General features: G+C 37.4%; 1 protein-coding gene across 14 annotated transcripts in view; it reads right to left on the minus strand.

Moving 5' to 3' along the window:
• The window catches only part of LOC133631554 (receptor-type tyrosine-protein phosphatase F), a 595,429-nt gene that overhangs the window by 197,452 nt on the left and 381,304 nt on the right, over window positions 1-16,673 (minus strand). For 7 of the 14 annotated variants that reach the window (XM_062023873.1, XM_062023868.1, XM_062023866.1 and 4 more), the window contains exons 5-6: window positions 12,400-12,588; window positions 6,076-6,093 (exon numbers count right to left, since the gene is read on the minus strand). In XM_062023873.1, coding sequence (XP_061879857.1) covers window positions 6,076-6,093; window positions 12,400-12,588 — 207 coding nt within the window. The remainder of the gene's footprint in view (window positions 1-6,075; window positions 6,094-12,399; window positions 12,589-16,673) is intronic. The other 7 variants (XM_062023872.1, XM_062023869.1, XM_062023867.1 and 4 more) reach the window with 1 other exon arrangement.

Below are 16,673 nucleotides of genomic sequence, written 5' to 3' on the forward strand. Positions count from 1 at the left end.
TTTGCAAATATTAGCACCAATTTACACTAAATAAACAGCGCTACAGACGCGATGTAGCGGGGAATGGATGGCAAATCAAGACAATCACGGCGCCCATATGGCCTTCATTTGAGTTGTTAGAACAGAGAGACACGTGAGTCATGCTGCGTTGACACAACATGTACATGACCACCATGGAGAGGAGGACATCGCCAATGGCTGAGAGACACAATGACCAAATAAAACAGACTAACAAGAGCATACTTACCTGTTTTGATTGAAAGAGAAAGTTTGGACGTGTGTTTTGCTGGATTGTACTTTTATAAATTATTCTATGTCAAAGCAAAGCCATAACTCCACTGCCTGCATGACAAACTGCTCATTCTGCTCAGTCATTGGCCACGGATGAAGTGCTGGCTGTCCAAAGTCGGGACCCGGAGTGGACCACTTGTCTGTGCATTGGTTGGGGACGTCTCTGTGCTGCTGACCCGTCTCCGCTCGGGATGGTCTCCTGCTGGCCCCACTATGGACTGGACTCTCACTACTATGTTAGATCCACTATGGACTGGACTCTCACACTATTATGTTAGATCCACTATGGACTGGACTCTCACACTATTATGTTAGATCCACTATGGACTGGACTCACACTATTATGTTAGATCCACTATGGACTGGACTCTCACACTATTATGTTAGATCCACTATGGACTGGACTCACACTATTATGTTAGATCCACTATGGACTGGACTCTCACACTATTATGTTAGATCCACTATGGACTGGACTCACACTATTATGTTAGATCCACTATGGACTGGACTCTCACACTATTATGTTAGATCCACTATGGACTGGACTCACACTATTATGTTAGATCCACTATGGACTGGACTCTCTCACTATTATGTTAGATCCACTATGGACTGGACTCTCACTATTATGTTAACCACTATGGACTGGACTCTCACACTATTATGTTAGATCCACTATGGACTGGACTCTCACTATTATGTTGGATCCACTATGAACTGGACTCTCACTATTATGTTAGATCCACTATGGACTGGACTCTCACACTATTATGTTAGATCCACTATGGACTGGACTCTCACACTATTATGTTAGATCCACTATGGACTGGACTCTCACTATTATGTTGGATCCACAATGGACTGGACTCTCACACTATTATGTTAGATCCACTAAGGACTGGACTCTCACACTATTATGTTAGATCCACTACGGACTGGACTCACACTATTATGTTAGATCCACTATGGACTGGACTCTCACTATTATGTTGGATCCACTATGGACTGGACTCTCACTATTATGTTAGATCCACTATGGACTGGACTCTCACACTATTATGTTAGATCCACTATGGACTGGACTCTCACACTATTATGTTAGATCCCCTATGGACCGGACTCCCACTATTATGTTAGATCCACTATGGACTGGACTCTCACACTATTATGTTAGATCCACTATGGACTGGACTCTCACACTATTATGTTAGATCCACTATGGACCGGACTCCCACTATTATGTTAGATCCACTATGGACTGGACTCTCACACTATTATGTTAGATCCACTATGGACCGGACTCCCACTATTATGTTAGATCCACTATGGACTGGACTCTCACTATTATGTTAGATCCACTATGGACTGCACTCTCACTATTATGTTAGATCCACTATGGACTGGACTCTCACATTATTATATTAGATCCACTATGGACTGGACTCTCACACTATTATGTTAGATCCACTATGGACTAGACTCTCACATTATTATATTAGATCCACTATGGACTGGACTCTCACACTATTATGTTAGATCCACTATGGACTGGACTCTCTCACTATTATGTTAACCACTATGGTGCCTCTGTAGAATATAAATGCAGTTACAAAATGCGTTATTACATCTGATACATAACAGCCTCTCTCCAATTATCGCCTCCTTCCAATTACCGCTGCGTCTTCTTTGGGGTTTAGTTCACATGTCGGCGATGAATTAGAGCGTTTGTGCAATTGGGAGCAGACATCACCAAGATGGCCACTTTAACGGTGCTGCTACCTGGAGCTTCCAGACAACTCAAGTCATGCTTCCCTTCCCGCAGAAACACACATTTCCAAACTTTCCTTTAAAAATCAGAGCGTATGAGAGCAAATATGGCGCTTCACCAACGGTATGGCGCTGGCGTGAAGTCGGCCAGCCACCATGCGATTGGAAAATGACCAAATGCTCCAGCTGAGATGAAGTCGGGGGTATATTCTTCCACACCATGCAGCATGAGATGAATGCGACAAACCAGGCTCGCCAGCGGCCGACCGACCGACTCCAAGGTGAAGGTTAAAAAATAGACGTCGGGGCGGGGGCCGCCAGGATCACCTCAGATCTCGTAACGGCACATCCTTTTTTTTTTCCCCCTGAGGCGTGCGCTCTACACGCTGAACCCGTTGCCGTGTGATTCAGCACTGACACGCACCTGCATACTAATGCCGCTGTCACCAAACTGTCAATCTGCCCGCGCTCACCCGGGAGAAAACCGCGTGAGCCCTGCAGGAATGCAGGCGGTTAAGTTGACAGACCCGCGACACTTACACAAAAAAAGAAAATACCGTCACTTACTTCCGACTCGTTGAACACGAGTCGACGCTCTACAAGGTCACGGTTTCCTTTGCACAGGAAGGAGGAATCAAATTAGCGGAGTTCTGCTCGGGAGCCTGCCTGGACTGCCAAGGCTCTCTTTTTAATACGAGGCACATTGAGAGACAGCCTGCCCCTGCAAACGTCCCACTATTTACCTCAGCATTGTTCAACAGGAAGTCAAAATCAACAATCTTCACAAGGCGCCTCGCTGCACGCCGCGTATGCTAATGCCGCGTATATTTCCATTTGGAGGCAAGGTAGGAGCCTCCTGTGACGGAGCTGACCTTCACTTTAAAAATGCATCTCCTCGCCGCAGAGTTACTGAACATTTTAACCCAGGGGAGTCAAATGTACGGCCCACGGGCCGGATCGGGCCTATGGCCCGTACGTTTGACACCCCTGGGTTAAGAGGCAACTGTGCGTGAAAGGGAACGGAAGAGTTAAATTCTCCGGGTCGCCAGATCTGTGGTCTCCAGCCTAATTAGACCGGTGTGACTTGGCAAGGGGTTGTGTTCGTCAAAGAGACACTGTAGAGCAGGGGTGTCGAACGTACGGCCCGAGGACCGGATCGGGCCGGTTAAAACCGGTTTGCGGTTGTGTATTATTATATATATTGTATATATATAATAAAACATAGAGCAACTTCACCCCCTTGTGGAAATGTGCCGTCACTACTCCCCCTGTATACATAACACTTTCTTGTTGAGATGATGCTAGGCGGCAGCTATCACGAATAACGGGGAGGAGGAAACAATTGTACTGATTGCATTGCAAAAACGCATCGCACACACATCCTCGAGCACTAGCGAGCGAGCGCGACTTGGGCTTTGACTCAGTGGATTATTTTTGAGACTTTCTTGTTGCCTCTGTGATGCTAGGCGGAAGCTATCATGACTAACTGTAGGCAGGAGGGAAAAAATTGCCTTGATAAAATGCACAAATACATTGCACACTCTTGCTCATGCATGACTGGGTGTGACTTGGGCTTTGATTTATTGCAGCAGTGTCAAACGTACGGCCCGAGGGCCGGATCGGGCCCGCGAACAGTGTTTTATTCGGCCCGCGGGATGAGTTTGCTAAGTATAAAAATGAACCGGAATTTTTGAATGAAAGAAACTGCTGTTCCATTTGGAGGCAAGGTAGGAGCCTCCTGTGACAGAGCTGACATTCACTTTAAAAATGCATCTCCTCGCCGCTCGGCCCGCAGAGTTACTGAACATTTTAACCCAGGGGTGTCAAATGTACGGCCCTGGGTTAAGAGGCAACTGTGCGTGAAAGGGAAGGAAATGTTAAATTCCCTGGGTCACCAGATCCGTGGTCTCCAGCCTAATTAGACCGGTGTGACTTGGTAAGGGGTTTGGTTCGTCAAAGAGACAGTGTGACGGCACGCTGTATAGCGGGGGTTTCGAACGTACAGCCCGAGGGCCGGCTCGGACCCGCGGACAGGTTTTATCCGGCCCGCTGGATGAGATTGCTAAGTATAAAAATGAGCCGAAATTTTTGAATGAAAGAAACTGCTGTTCCATTTGGAGACAAGGTAGGAGCCTCCTGTGACAGAGCTGACCTTCACTTTAAAAATGCATCTCCTTGCCGCTTGGCCCGCAGAGTTACTGAACATTTTAACCCAGGGGTGTCAAACGTACGGGCCTTGGTTAAGAGGCAACTGTGCGTGAAAGGGAAGGAAGAGTTACATTCTCCAGGTCGCCAGATCCATGGTCTCCTGCTTTATTAGACCGGTGTGACTTGGCAAGGGGTTTTGTTCGTCAAAGAGACGCAGTGACGGCACACTGTAGAGCAGGGGTGTCGAACCTACGGCCCGATGACCGGATCGGGCACGCGAACAGGTTTTATCCGGCCCGCGGGATGAGTTTGCAAAGATATAAAAATGAGCCGGAATTTTTGAATGAAAGAAACTGCTGTTCCATTTGGAGGCAAGGTAGGAGCCTCCTGTGACAGAGCTGACCTTCACTTTAAAAATGCATCTCCTCACCGCAGAGTTACTGAACATTTTAACCCATGGGTGTCAAACGTACGGGCCGTACGTTTGACACCCCTGGGTTAAGAGGCAACTGTGCGTGAAAGGGAAGGAAGAGTTAAATTCTCCAGGTCGCCAGATCCATGGTCTCCAGCTTTATTAGACCGGTGTGACTTGGCAAGGGGTTTTGTTCGTCGAAGAGACGCAGTGACGGCACACTGTAGAGCAAGGGTGTCGAACCTACGGCCCGATGACCGGATCGGGCACGCGGACAGGTTTTATCCGGCCCGCGGGATGAGTTTGCAAAGATATAAAAATGAGCCAAAATTTTTGAATGAAAGAAACTGCTGTTCCATTTGGAGGCAAGGTAGGAGCCTCCTGTGACAGAGCTGACCTTCACTTTAAAAATGCATCTCCTCGCCGCAGAGTTACTGAACATTTTAACCCATGGGTGTCAAACGTACGGCCCGTACGTTTGACACCCCTGGGTTAAGAGGCAACTGTGCGTGAAAGGGAAGGAAGAGTTAAATTCTCCGGGTCGCCAGATCCATGGTCTCCAGCTTTATTAGACCGGTGTGACTTGGCAAGGGGTTTTGTTCGTCAAAGAGACGCAGTGACGGCACACTGTAGGGCAGGGGTGTCGAACCTACGGCCCGATGACCGGATCGGGCACGCGAACAGGTTTTATCCGGCCCGCGGGATGAGTTTGCAAAGATATAAAAATGAGCCGAAATTTTTGAATGAAAGAAACTGCTGTTCCATTTGGAGGCAAGGTAGGAGCCTCCTGTGACAGAGCTGACCTTCACTTTAAAAATGCATCTCCTCGCCGCAGAGTTACTGAACATTTTAACCCATGGGTGTCAAACGTACGGGCCGTACGTTCGACACCCCTGGGTTACGAGGCAACTGTGCGTGAAAGGGAAGGAAGAGTTAAATTCTCCGGGTCGCCAGATCCATGGTCTCCAGCCTTGTTAGACCGGTGTGACTTGGCAAGGGGTTTTGTTCGTCAAAGAGACGCTGTAGAGCAGGGGTGTCGAACGTACGGCCCGAGGCTACCAATCCGCTTCAGACCATTAAACTGGACCGTCCACCTCGGCGCAGCTGTCTTTGTCCAGGCAACTCAGTTACAATACGTCAATTGCTCATTCCAGCGGTATACTCAGCCAGCCAATAGTTTGTAAACGGAATCAATCGGGACAGTCGACGTCGTCAACGCCCGATGACGAGCGGGTTGGCGACCGTAGAGGACAGACCATGGGTTGGCTTCACAACAGAACAGCGAGGACACGTGGAAGAAGGCGTTGATGGACCTGAAGAAGTGGCGGGCGGGCGGTGGGGGGTGGTGGGGGGATGGTCTTGTGCAAGGGCGGGTGAGGGGGTCTGATTGATTGTGTAACAGGATGGCATAGATGTGAATGTTTGCCCAACACATTTTTCATCACGGTGCTTACCTCTAATTGGTGTACCACCTAGGTGGGAGTCATTGTGATGCAAGAGAGATTTAGTTAGTAGTCCACTTAATCACCAGTGGGAGGAAAAACAACAATTCTGATAAGAAACGTCACAGAGTATATAAGTGATAACATGTCAACATGTCAGGTCACCCGTGGTTTCCTCCTTGCAGACAACGTGGTCACAAGTGGCATCACAACAAAACATTTGCTACTTTTCTTGCTTTTTTTCGAGCACTTATTGAACGAAGGTGAAACTTGAAGGACGTTATTATTGCAGCACAATGAGAGGTTTGGAAGGTGTGAATAGATCATGTGTCTTTTTGAATGTAGCGATGACCAAAGTGTTTTGTAATGAAACCTAGTTAGGGGTGCACCATATAAGGACTTATGACGTCATACCAAAAAATCTGATAACATAAAAATAGCTCAGTTAACTGAAACAATTAAAAAAGTCTCCTATGAGGTGAGATTACCTGTGCTGTTAAATGGGTTAGGGTGAGTAAATCAAGCGCTCCTTTTATCCAACCTGTATTCCCCCTGAGCTCATTGTAAACAAACCTGGCATCGATCATGTGTGACATTTTTTTTTTTTACTGTTTTTACTTGTCACCTGTTATTTGCACTAAATGTTCTGCAAACATTCCGCCAGGAGGGGAAAAAAAACCCATCACGCTTCAACACATCAAACCTCATCAGCCACCTGAAAGGCCAGCGTCACTACGAAACGCCTGCTATAAAAGAAGCTGCCCCAAAGCCAGTCGCATAAAAGGTGTGCACAGACTACACTTAAATCTACATTTAAAAAATAATAGCAATAATCGTGTTATTAGTTATCTGTATCGGTCTTGAGGAGCAGGAAGTTATTGGTATCAGCTAAAAAAAAAAAACGGCAATAAAAAACGATAACATGTATTATTAGTTGTGCACTAATTACTGATTTGTTAGCATGTCTTGAACTACATTGGATTGCTTTTAGCAATTTTGATGCACTTGAGTTTTTTCCATTTGTGGATATAATATAATATAAAAAGGCAAAATTAGACTTTTTACCCTCCGATCCAAAACTGTCCTTCTACTAAAAACATACTAAACATATTTTCCCAAATAATTATTATCCTCAATTTCATACCTAACCCTAGATAAAGATTTGTTATTTTTATTGTGATTTGTTTATTAGTTTTAATGTTTTATTTTATTTTTTTAGACATGTATCTTGTGCGCAAGAGAAACTTTCTTGTGCACACGAGAAACTTTTTATAAAGTTATAAAAAAAAGGTTTTTAAAATGTAATAATTTTTTTATTTCATTTTTTTTTAGACATGTATCTTGTGCACTAGATACATGTCTAAAAAAATAAAACTATTTAATTTTTTTTTTTAATTTTTATTTTATTATTATTTTTTAATTATAAAAAAACAATTTTTTCCCCCCATGTCCCTTTAGGGGCTCCGTAAAAACAACATTTAAATGTTGTAATAAATGTTGTAAAATATATATTTTTTAAGACATGTATCTCGTGCGCACGAGAAACTTTGTCGTGCGCACGAGATACATGTCTAAAAAAATAAAATAAAAAAATAAAATTATAAAAATGTTTTCTTTTTTTTTTTACAACTTTATAAAAAGTTTCTCGTGCGCACGGGATACATGTCTAAAAAAAAATAACATGGGAAAAACACAAAATATACAACATTTAAAAGTTGTTTCTACGGAGCCCCTAAAGGGACATGGGGGAAACATTTTTTATTTTATTTTTTTAGACATGTATCTCGTGTGCAAGAGAAACTTTCTCGTGCGCACGAGAAACTTTTTATAAAGTTATAAAAAAATAAAAAAAATAAAAAAATGTAATAATTTTTTTATTTCATTTTTTTTTAGACATGTATCTTGTGCACTAGATACATGTCTAAAAAAAATAAAACTATTTAATAATTTTTTAAAATTTTTATTTTATTATAATTTTTTTATTATAAAAAAAATGTTTTCCCCCCGTGTCCCTTTAGGGGCTCCGTAATAACAACATTTAAATGTTGTAATAAATGTTGTAAAATATATATTTTTTAAGACATGTATCTCGTGCGCACGAGAAACTTTGTCGTGCGCACGAGATACATGTCTAAAAAAATAAAATAAAAAAATAAAATTATAAAAATGTTTTCTTTTTTTTTTTACAACTTTATAAAAAGTTTCTCGTGCGCACGGGATACATGTCTAAAAAAAAATAACATGGGAAAAACACAAAATATACAACATTTAAAAGTTGTTTCTACGGAGCCCCTAAAGGGACATGGGGGAAACATTTTTTATTTTATTTTTTTAGACATGTATCTCGTGTGCAAGAGAAACTTTCTCGTGCGCACGAGAAACTTTTTATAAAGTTATAAAAAAATAAAAAAAATAAAAAAATGTAATAATTTTTTTATTTCATTTTTTTTTAGACATGTATCTTGTGCACTAGATACATGTCTAAAAAAAATAAAACTATTTAATAATTTTTTAAAATTTTTATTTTATTATAATTTTTTTATTATAAAAAAAATGTTTTCCCCCCGTGTCCCTTTAGGGGCTCCGTAATAACAACATTTAAATGTTGTAATAAATGTTGTAAAATATATATTTTTTTTTAGACATGTATCTCGTGCGCACGAGAAACTTTGTCGTGCGCACGAGATACATGTGTAAAAAAATAAAATAAAAAAATACAATTATAAAAATGTTTTCTTTTTTTTTTATAACTTTATAAAAAGTTTCTCGTGCGCACGAGACACATGTCTAAAAAAAAACATGGGAAAAACACAAAATATACAACATTTAAAAGTTGTTTCTACGGAGCCCCTAAAGGGACATGGGGGAAATTTTTTTTATTTTTTATTTTATTTTTTTAGACATGTATCTCGTGCGCATGAGAAACTTTCTCGTGCGCACGAGAAACTTTTTATAAAGTTATAAAAAAAAATAAAAAATAAAAAAAAAAATTTTGTATTTCTTTTTTTTTTAGACATGTATCTTGTGCACTAGATACATGTCTAAAAAAATTTTAACTATTTAATAATTTTTTGAAATTTGTATTTTATTATTATTTTGTATTATAAAAAAATGTTTTCCCCCCATGTCCCTTTAGGGGCTCCGTAAAAACAACATTTAAATGTTATAATAAATGTTGTAAAATATATATTTTTTTAGACATGTATCTCGTGCGCACGAGAAACTTTGTCGTGCGCACGAAATACATGTCTAAAAAAATAAAATGAAAACATAAAATTATTACATTTTTTAAAATTTTTTATAACTTTATAAAAAGTTTCTCGTGCGCACGAGACACATGTCTAAAAAAAACTTGGGAAAAACACAAAATATACAACATTTAAAAGTTGTTTCTACGGAGCCCCTAAAGGGACATGGGGGAAATTTTTTATTTTTTTTATTTTATTTTTTTAGACATGTATCTCGTGCGCATGAGAAACTTTCTCGTGCGCACGAGAAACTTTTTATAAAGTTATAAAAAAAAAAATTAAAAAAAATTAATAATTTTTTTATTTCATTTTTTTTTAGACATGTATCTTGTGCACTAGATACATGTCTAAAAAAAAATTTAACTATTTAATAATTTTTTGAAATTTGTATTTTATTATTATTTTGTATTATAAAAAACATGTTTTCCCCCCATGTCCCTTTAGGGGCTCCGTAAAAACAACATTTAAATGTTGTAATAAATGTTGTAAAATATATATATTTTTAGACATGTATCTCGTGCGCACGAGAAACTTTGTCGTGCGCACGAGATACATGTCTAAAAAAATAAAATGATAACATAAAATTATTAAAAATTTTTTTATTTTTTATAACTTTATAAAAAGTTTCTCGTGCGCACGAGATACATGTCTAAAAAAAACATGGGAAAAACACAAAATATACAACATTTAAAAGTTGTTTCTACGGAGCCCCTAAAGGGACATAGGGTAAAAAAAATTATTTTTTTATTTTGTTTTTTTAGACATGTATCTCGTGCGCAAGAGAAACTTTCTCGTGCGCACGAGAAACTTTTTATAAAGTTATAAAAAAAAATATTAAAAAAATAAATAATTTTTTTATTTCATTTTTTTTTAAACATGTATCTTGTGCGCACAAGAAACTTTCTCGTGCGCACTAGATACATGTCTAAAAAAAATAAAACTATTTAATAATTTTTAAAAAAAAAATATTTTATTATTATTTTTTATTATTAAAAAAAAAGTTTTCCCCCATGTCCCTTTAGGGTCTCCGTAAAAACAACATTTAAATGTTGTAATAAATGTTGTAAAATACATATTTTTTTAGACATGTATCTCGTGCGCACGAGATACATGTCTAAAAAAATAAAATGAAAAAATAAAATTATTATTTTTTTTTATTTTTTTTTATAACTTTATAAAAAGTTTCTCGTGTGCACGAGATACAACATTTAAAAGTTGTTTCTACGGAGCCCATAAAGACATGGGGGAAATTTTTTTTATTTTTTATTTTATTTTTTTAGACATGTATCTCGTGCGCAGGAGAAACTTTCTCGTGCGCACGAGAAACTTTTTATAAAGTTATAAAAAAAATAAAAAATAAATTGTATTTCATTTTTTTTTAGACATGTATCTTGTGCACTAGATACATGTCTAAAAAAAATAAAACTATTTAATAATTTTTTTTTAATTTTTATTTTATTTTTAATTTTTTTTATTATAAAAAAAATGTTTTCCCCCCATGTCCCTTTAGGGGCTCCGTACAAACAACATTTAAATGTTGAAACAAATGTTGTAAAATATATATTTTTTTAGACATGTATCTCGTGCGCACGAGAAACATGTCTAAAAAAATAAAATAAAAAAATACAATTATAAAAAAAAAAACTTTTTTTTTATAACTTTATAAATAGTTTCTCGTGCGCTCGAGATACAAGTCTAAAAAAAAAAAAAAAGTATACAAAAAGGTTTCAGGTATTCAATATGCAAGCATTAATTACACATCAGGATTACATTACTTCTACACATGTGCTTATAATTGGAGGCAATGTTGCCATGTTGATCTTAAATGTCAGAATCTATGCCAAACAAAGGCAATGTAAAAGGTTAATAACAATACAACTTTTATTTATTTCATAAAATTAGCCTAAAACTGATATTGAGAATCAAAACAAGGAAAATGTACACTTTTTGTCCCCACAAGAATTGTCCAAGTGTTTTTTCCTCCGTATTTTAGGCACCGATTGTTAAAAGTAATACACAAAAGTAATACACCCCGATGCAGCAGCAGATATTGGCATAAGTGGGGGTGAATAAAAGAGCTGTTAGTCCGAGGTCAGGGTTTTTCCAGGAACCCCCCCACCCCGCTACTTAAGTTTTGTTGAGAAACCAAACAGTAAAGAATTCTCACACAATCACAATAGATTTTGTTCTTATTTGCTAATGAACAAAAACACCGGCACGCTGTTTGCTCGTCTTAATTGTACCACTTTGGTTTTGTTTGTGCCGCCGACCTGCTTTTGAAAGGCAGCAGACATCAACCTCTGAATTAAAACTAATCTTAATCTCTGCGCGGGATTAATTCGATCAGGATAAAGGAAAGAAAAAGCGGGGGAAAGAACAATGGAAAATACACCTGAGCGCATTGTGCTCTGATTGCACATTTCCCCTCCGCCAAGGAGATTATATTCATTGTGTTGTTGGGAGAAAAAGTAGGTCTCAGGCTTCTTTTTGTCAATGTAAAAAAAAAAAAAAATGTTTGAATTTGCGGCATTGCGGAGAAAGTCGAGGGAAAAAGTTGCAATGTTTTGGGGCTGAATCTCCTGGAGATTTTATGAATTTGTTATCAATGTTAACCTAAAGGATTTAATTCATATTGATGTTTACTTGTTTTATAGCACACACCAATAAACAGGTGTACGGGTTTCTCCTCATTGAGCCAAATGTAATTATGTCTCTGTTTAATTCCTTGCTTCTTGTCTTGTTTAATAAATATCATCAGTGTTTGAACCTGACACGATGTTATTTATTTTACGTAGAAATAATATTTTGTTCTATTTTATTCATGTGATACTTAAACAGTTTATTTTCTGTGCTGTTGACTAACTGGGTTAATAAAAGTGTTTACAGTACCGTATTTTTCGGGCTATAAGTCGCAGTTTTTTTCATAGCGATTTATACTCCGAAAAATACGGTAATTGGAGTAGTGATTAATCGCAGCAACAACAACAACAACAAATACATCATTTTAGAATGTTGCTAAAGTCCTTGTAATAAATGTTATTCTACATACAAATGAAATTAAAAAAACAAGACAATGTATGACCATTACCTGAGTGAAGCTGTCTGATGCGTCCATTGCTGGTGCTAATGTCCACGGGGAGCATGTCCTTGAACCAGGAAATCTCCGGGTCGGGGTTTCCGCTGGCCGCGCACAACATGATGGCGGTTCTAGTCCGTTCCACCACCTTGAGCTGGGGGCCCATGTCGATGGTCGGGAAGCCGTGGGGGATCTGGTTCTCTGCAAAAGCGGATGCGTTTGTTTCAGTTAACGTTGACAAAAGACACATTGACTCTGATCTAGTCAAGGTTTGCGTGTGTAAAAAACATGTGCAAACAAAGCTGATCTACCAAGCCAGTGGTTCTTAACCTTGTTGGAGGTACCCAACCCCACCAGTTTCATATGCGCAATCACCGAACCCTTCTTTAGTGAAAAGTAAAATGTAGTTTTTTTTTCAAATTCAAGACAAAATTATATGTTTTTGGTAACACTTTAGTATGGGGAACATATTCTAAGTAACAAAGACTTAATTTAGAGTTTTTTGGACACTAGGGGATAGAGATGTCCGATAATATCGGTCTGCCGATATTATCGGCCGATAAATGCGTTAAAATGTAATATCGGAAATTATCGGTATCGTTTTTTTATTATCAGTATCGTTTAATTTTTTAAATTTTTTATTAAATCCACATAAAAAACACAAGATACACTTACAATTAGTGCACCAACCCAAAAAACCTCCCTCCCCCATTTATTTCTGTTATCAATATTCTGGTTCCTACATTATATATCAATATATATCAATACAGTCTGCAAGGGATACAGTCCGTAAGCACACATGATTGTGCGTGCTGCTGGTCCACTAATAGTACTAACCTTTAACAGTTAATTTAACAAATTTTAATTAATTACTAGTTTCTATGTAACTGTTTTTATATTGTTTTACTTTCTTTTTTATTCAAGAAAATGTTTTTAATTTATTTATCTTATTTTATTTGATTCATTTTTTTAAAAAAGTACCTTATCTTCACCATACCTGGTTGTCCAAATTAGGCATAATAATGTGTTAATTCCACGACTGTATATATCGGTTGATATCGGTATCGGTTGATATCGGTATCGGTAATTAAAGAGTTGGACAATATCGGCATATCGGATATCGGCAAAAAGCCATTATCGGACATCCCTACTAGGGGAACATATTCCAAGTAACAAAGACTTAATTTAGAGTTATTTGGTTAGGGTTAGGGTTAGAGGGTTAGGGCCAGGGTTAGAGGGTTAGGGTTATAATAAGGCCATGCTGAATAAGGCATTAATAAGTACTTAATAATGACTAGTTAAGAGCCAATATGTTACTAATTTGCATGTTAATAAGCAACTAATTAATGGTGAATATGTTCCCCATACTAAAGTGTTACCATGTTTTATTACTGGTGCACAAAATGAAGCGTGCATGAACATCACCTTGTTCAAACAACAAAACCAACACAGTGCATAAACTCACAACAAACTACACACCTGCAAATCAGTCAGCTGTTGCCGTATCCGTAATACGCCGATAGGGAGAAGTTTGTATTTACACGATGAGTCGGGTGTGTCTTGACCTCCGCCGAACCCCTGAGGCCGACTCACCGAACCCCTAGGGTTCCATCGAACCCAGGTTAAGAACCACTGTACTAAGCTCATGTGCAGAGGATTGTGCAATATTGAGTTTGCTTTCGTGAACATGCAGAATATATGCTGGTTATTAGATTGCACAATACTGGGAAGGGGAAATGCAAACACAATTATTTAGCGCTCGCAGGGTGACTTGTCAAGACTAAAACTGTTTTGCTTCTATATTTAGCACTTTTGGAAAGTATGCGCAAAATTTGACAGTTACGGACACATGGCCGTGTGCTTGTCAATATATTTGGAGTGTCAGGAATACAAAATATTTATTTTTATTTATTTTTTAATATCTTTTTAATTTTTAATTTTTATTTTTTAATACACTGAAACACTTTGAGGTTGTTTACTCAATGTAAAGTGCTTTTTTTTTTTACAAATAAAATCTATTATTATTTATTATTATTATTACAAATACGATATTTTCGATACATTGTCTATGCAGGAATATGATTTTATAATTTTATACCTGCTGGATGCACTGCAAAAACTAAAATCTAAGTAAGATGAAATATGTCAAATAAGGGTGATATTTGCCTATTTTCTGTCTGATAAGATCATTCTTCTCACTAAGCAGATTTTATGTTAGAGTGTTTTACTTGTTTTAAGGGTTTTGGTCCTAAATGATCTCAGTAAGATATTACAGCTTGTTGCTGAGATTTGATGAGCTATATTGAGTAAAACATGCTTGAAACTAGAATATCAACTGTTGCAAAGCTGTGTCATCAACACTCACAAATATAAAACTACTTTTTTAAAGGAATAATTTCTAACTTCAAGCGTGAAAAAAAAAATCATGATGCCGAGCGCATATCATTATGTCAAGATAATGGCACTAGCATTTACTTATTTTAAGAATATTTTTCAACATATTGAGCAAAAAGGTCTCTTTTTTTTACCAAGAAAAGTGCACTTATTATTAGTGAGAATATACTTATTTTAAGGTATTTTTGGGTTCATTGAGGTTAGCTAATTTTACTTGTTTTGGTAAGTCTTGACAAGCTGAATTTTCTTGTTCTATTGGCAGATAATTTTGCTTAATTCAAATTAAATACCCCTCATTTTTTAATTTTTTTTTCTTGTTTTTGAACACTGACTTTTTGCATTTTGGAGGGACTGATCGAAATTAATTCAAAGTAGGGCTGGGCGATATATGGAATATACTCGATATATCGCGGGTTTGTCTCTGTGCGATATAGAAAATGACTATATCGTGATACTCGAGTATACGTTCTCACGCAGTTGCTTTTAGCTGCGGGCATTACACTACAGGCTCTTATCACTCTTTCCTGTCTCCTTCTCACAGAGACATAAAACAAGCGCACCTTCTTACATACGTCACATACGTATACGCCCTCGCGGAGCAGAGAGGTAGCGGCATGGGTAACGTTAGCTGTGGTGCGAGTGGTAATACGAGAGAAAGAAGGTGCGAATCTGGCTAACAAATGAAGGAAGAATTAATTCCCGAGAAAAACAGCAGGGGGTCCATCGTCTGGCGGTGGTTTGGCTTCAAGCGGGAAGATGTCGAACAGACAACCGTAATATGTCAAGTGTGCGGCAAAAGCGTTGCTACAAAAAGTAGCATTACTGCTAATATGTAGCATCATTTGAAAAGTCACCCGCTAGAGCAGGGGTCACCAACGCAGTGCCCGCAGGCACCAGGTAGCCCGTAAAGACCAGATGAGTAGCCCGCTGGCCTGTTTAAAAAATAGCTCAAATAGCAGCACTTACCAGTGAGCTGCCTCTATTTTTTAAATTTTATTTATTTACTAGCAAGCTGGTCTCGCTTTGCCCGACATTTTTAATTCTAAGAGAGACAAAACTCAAATAGAGTTTGAAAATCCAAGAAAATATTTTAAAGACTTGGTCTTCACTTGTTTAAATAAATTCATTATTTTTTTTACTTTGCTTCTTATAACTTTCAGAAAGACAATTTTAGAGAAAAAAATACAACCTTAAAAATGATTTTAGGATTTTTAAACACATATACCTTTTTACCTTTTAAATTCCTTCCTCTTCTTTCCTGAAAATTTAAATCAATGTTCAAGTAAATTTATTGTTTTTATTGTAAAGAATAATACATACATTTTAATTTAATTCTTCATTTTAGCTTCTGTTTTTTCGAAGAAGAATATTTGTGAAATATTTCTTCAAACTTATTATGATTAAAATTCAAAAAATTATTCTGGCAAATCTAGAAAATCTGTAGAATCAAATTTAAATCTTATTTCAAAGTCTTTTGAATTTCTTTTAAAATTTTTGTTCTGGAAAATCTAGAAGAAATAATGATTTGTCTTTGTTAGAAATATAGCTTGGTCCAATTTGTTATATATTCTAACAAAGTGCAGATTGGATTTTAACCTATTTAAAATATGTCATCAAAATCCTAAAATTAATATTAATCAGGAAAAATTACTAATGATGTTCCACAAATTCTTTTTTTAATTTTTTCAAAAAGATTGGAATTAGCTAGTTTTTCTGTCCTTTTTTTCGGTTGAATTTTGAATTTTAAAGAGTCGAAATTGAAGATAAACTATGTTTCAAAATTGAATTGTCATTTTTTTCGTGTTTTCTCCTCTTTTAAACCGTTCAATTAAGTGTAAATATCATTAATTATTAACAGTAACATAAAGTTAAAGGTAAATTGAGCAAATTGG

This window comes from Entelurus aequoreus, linkage group LG16 (genome assembly GCF_033978785.1).
Source record: "Entelurus aequoreus isolate RoL-2023_Sb linkage group LG16, RoL_Eaeq_v1.1, whole genome shotgun sequence".
Lineage (NCBI taxonomy): Eukaryota > Metazoa > Chordata > Actinopteri > Syngnathiformes > Syngnathidae > Entelurus > Entelurus aequoreus.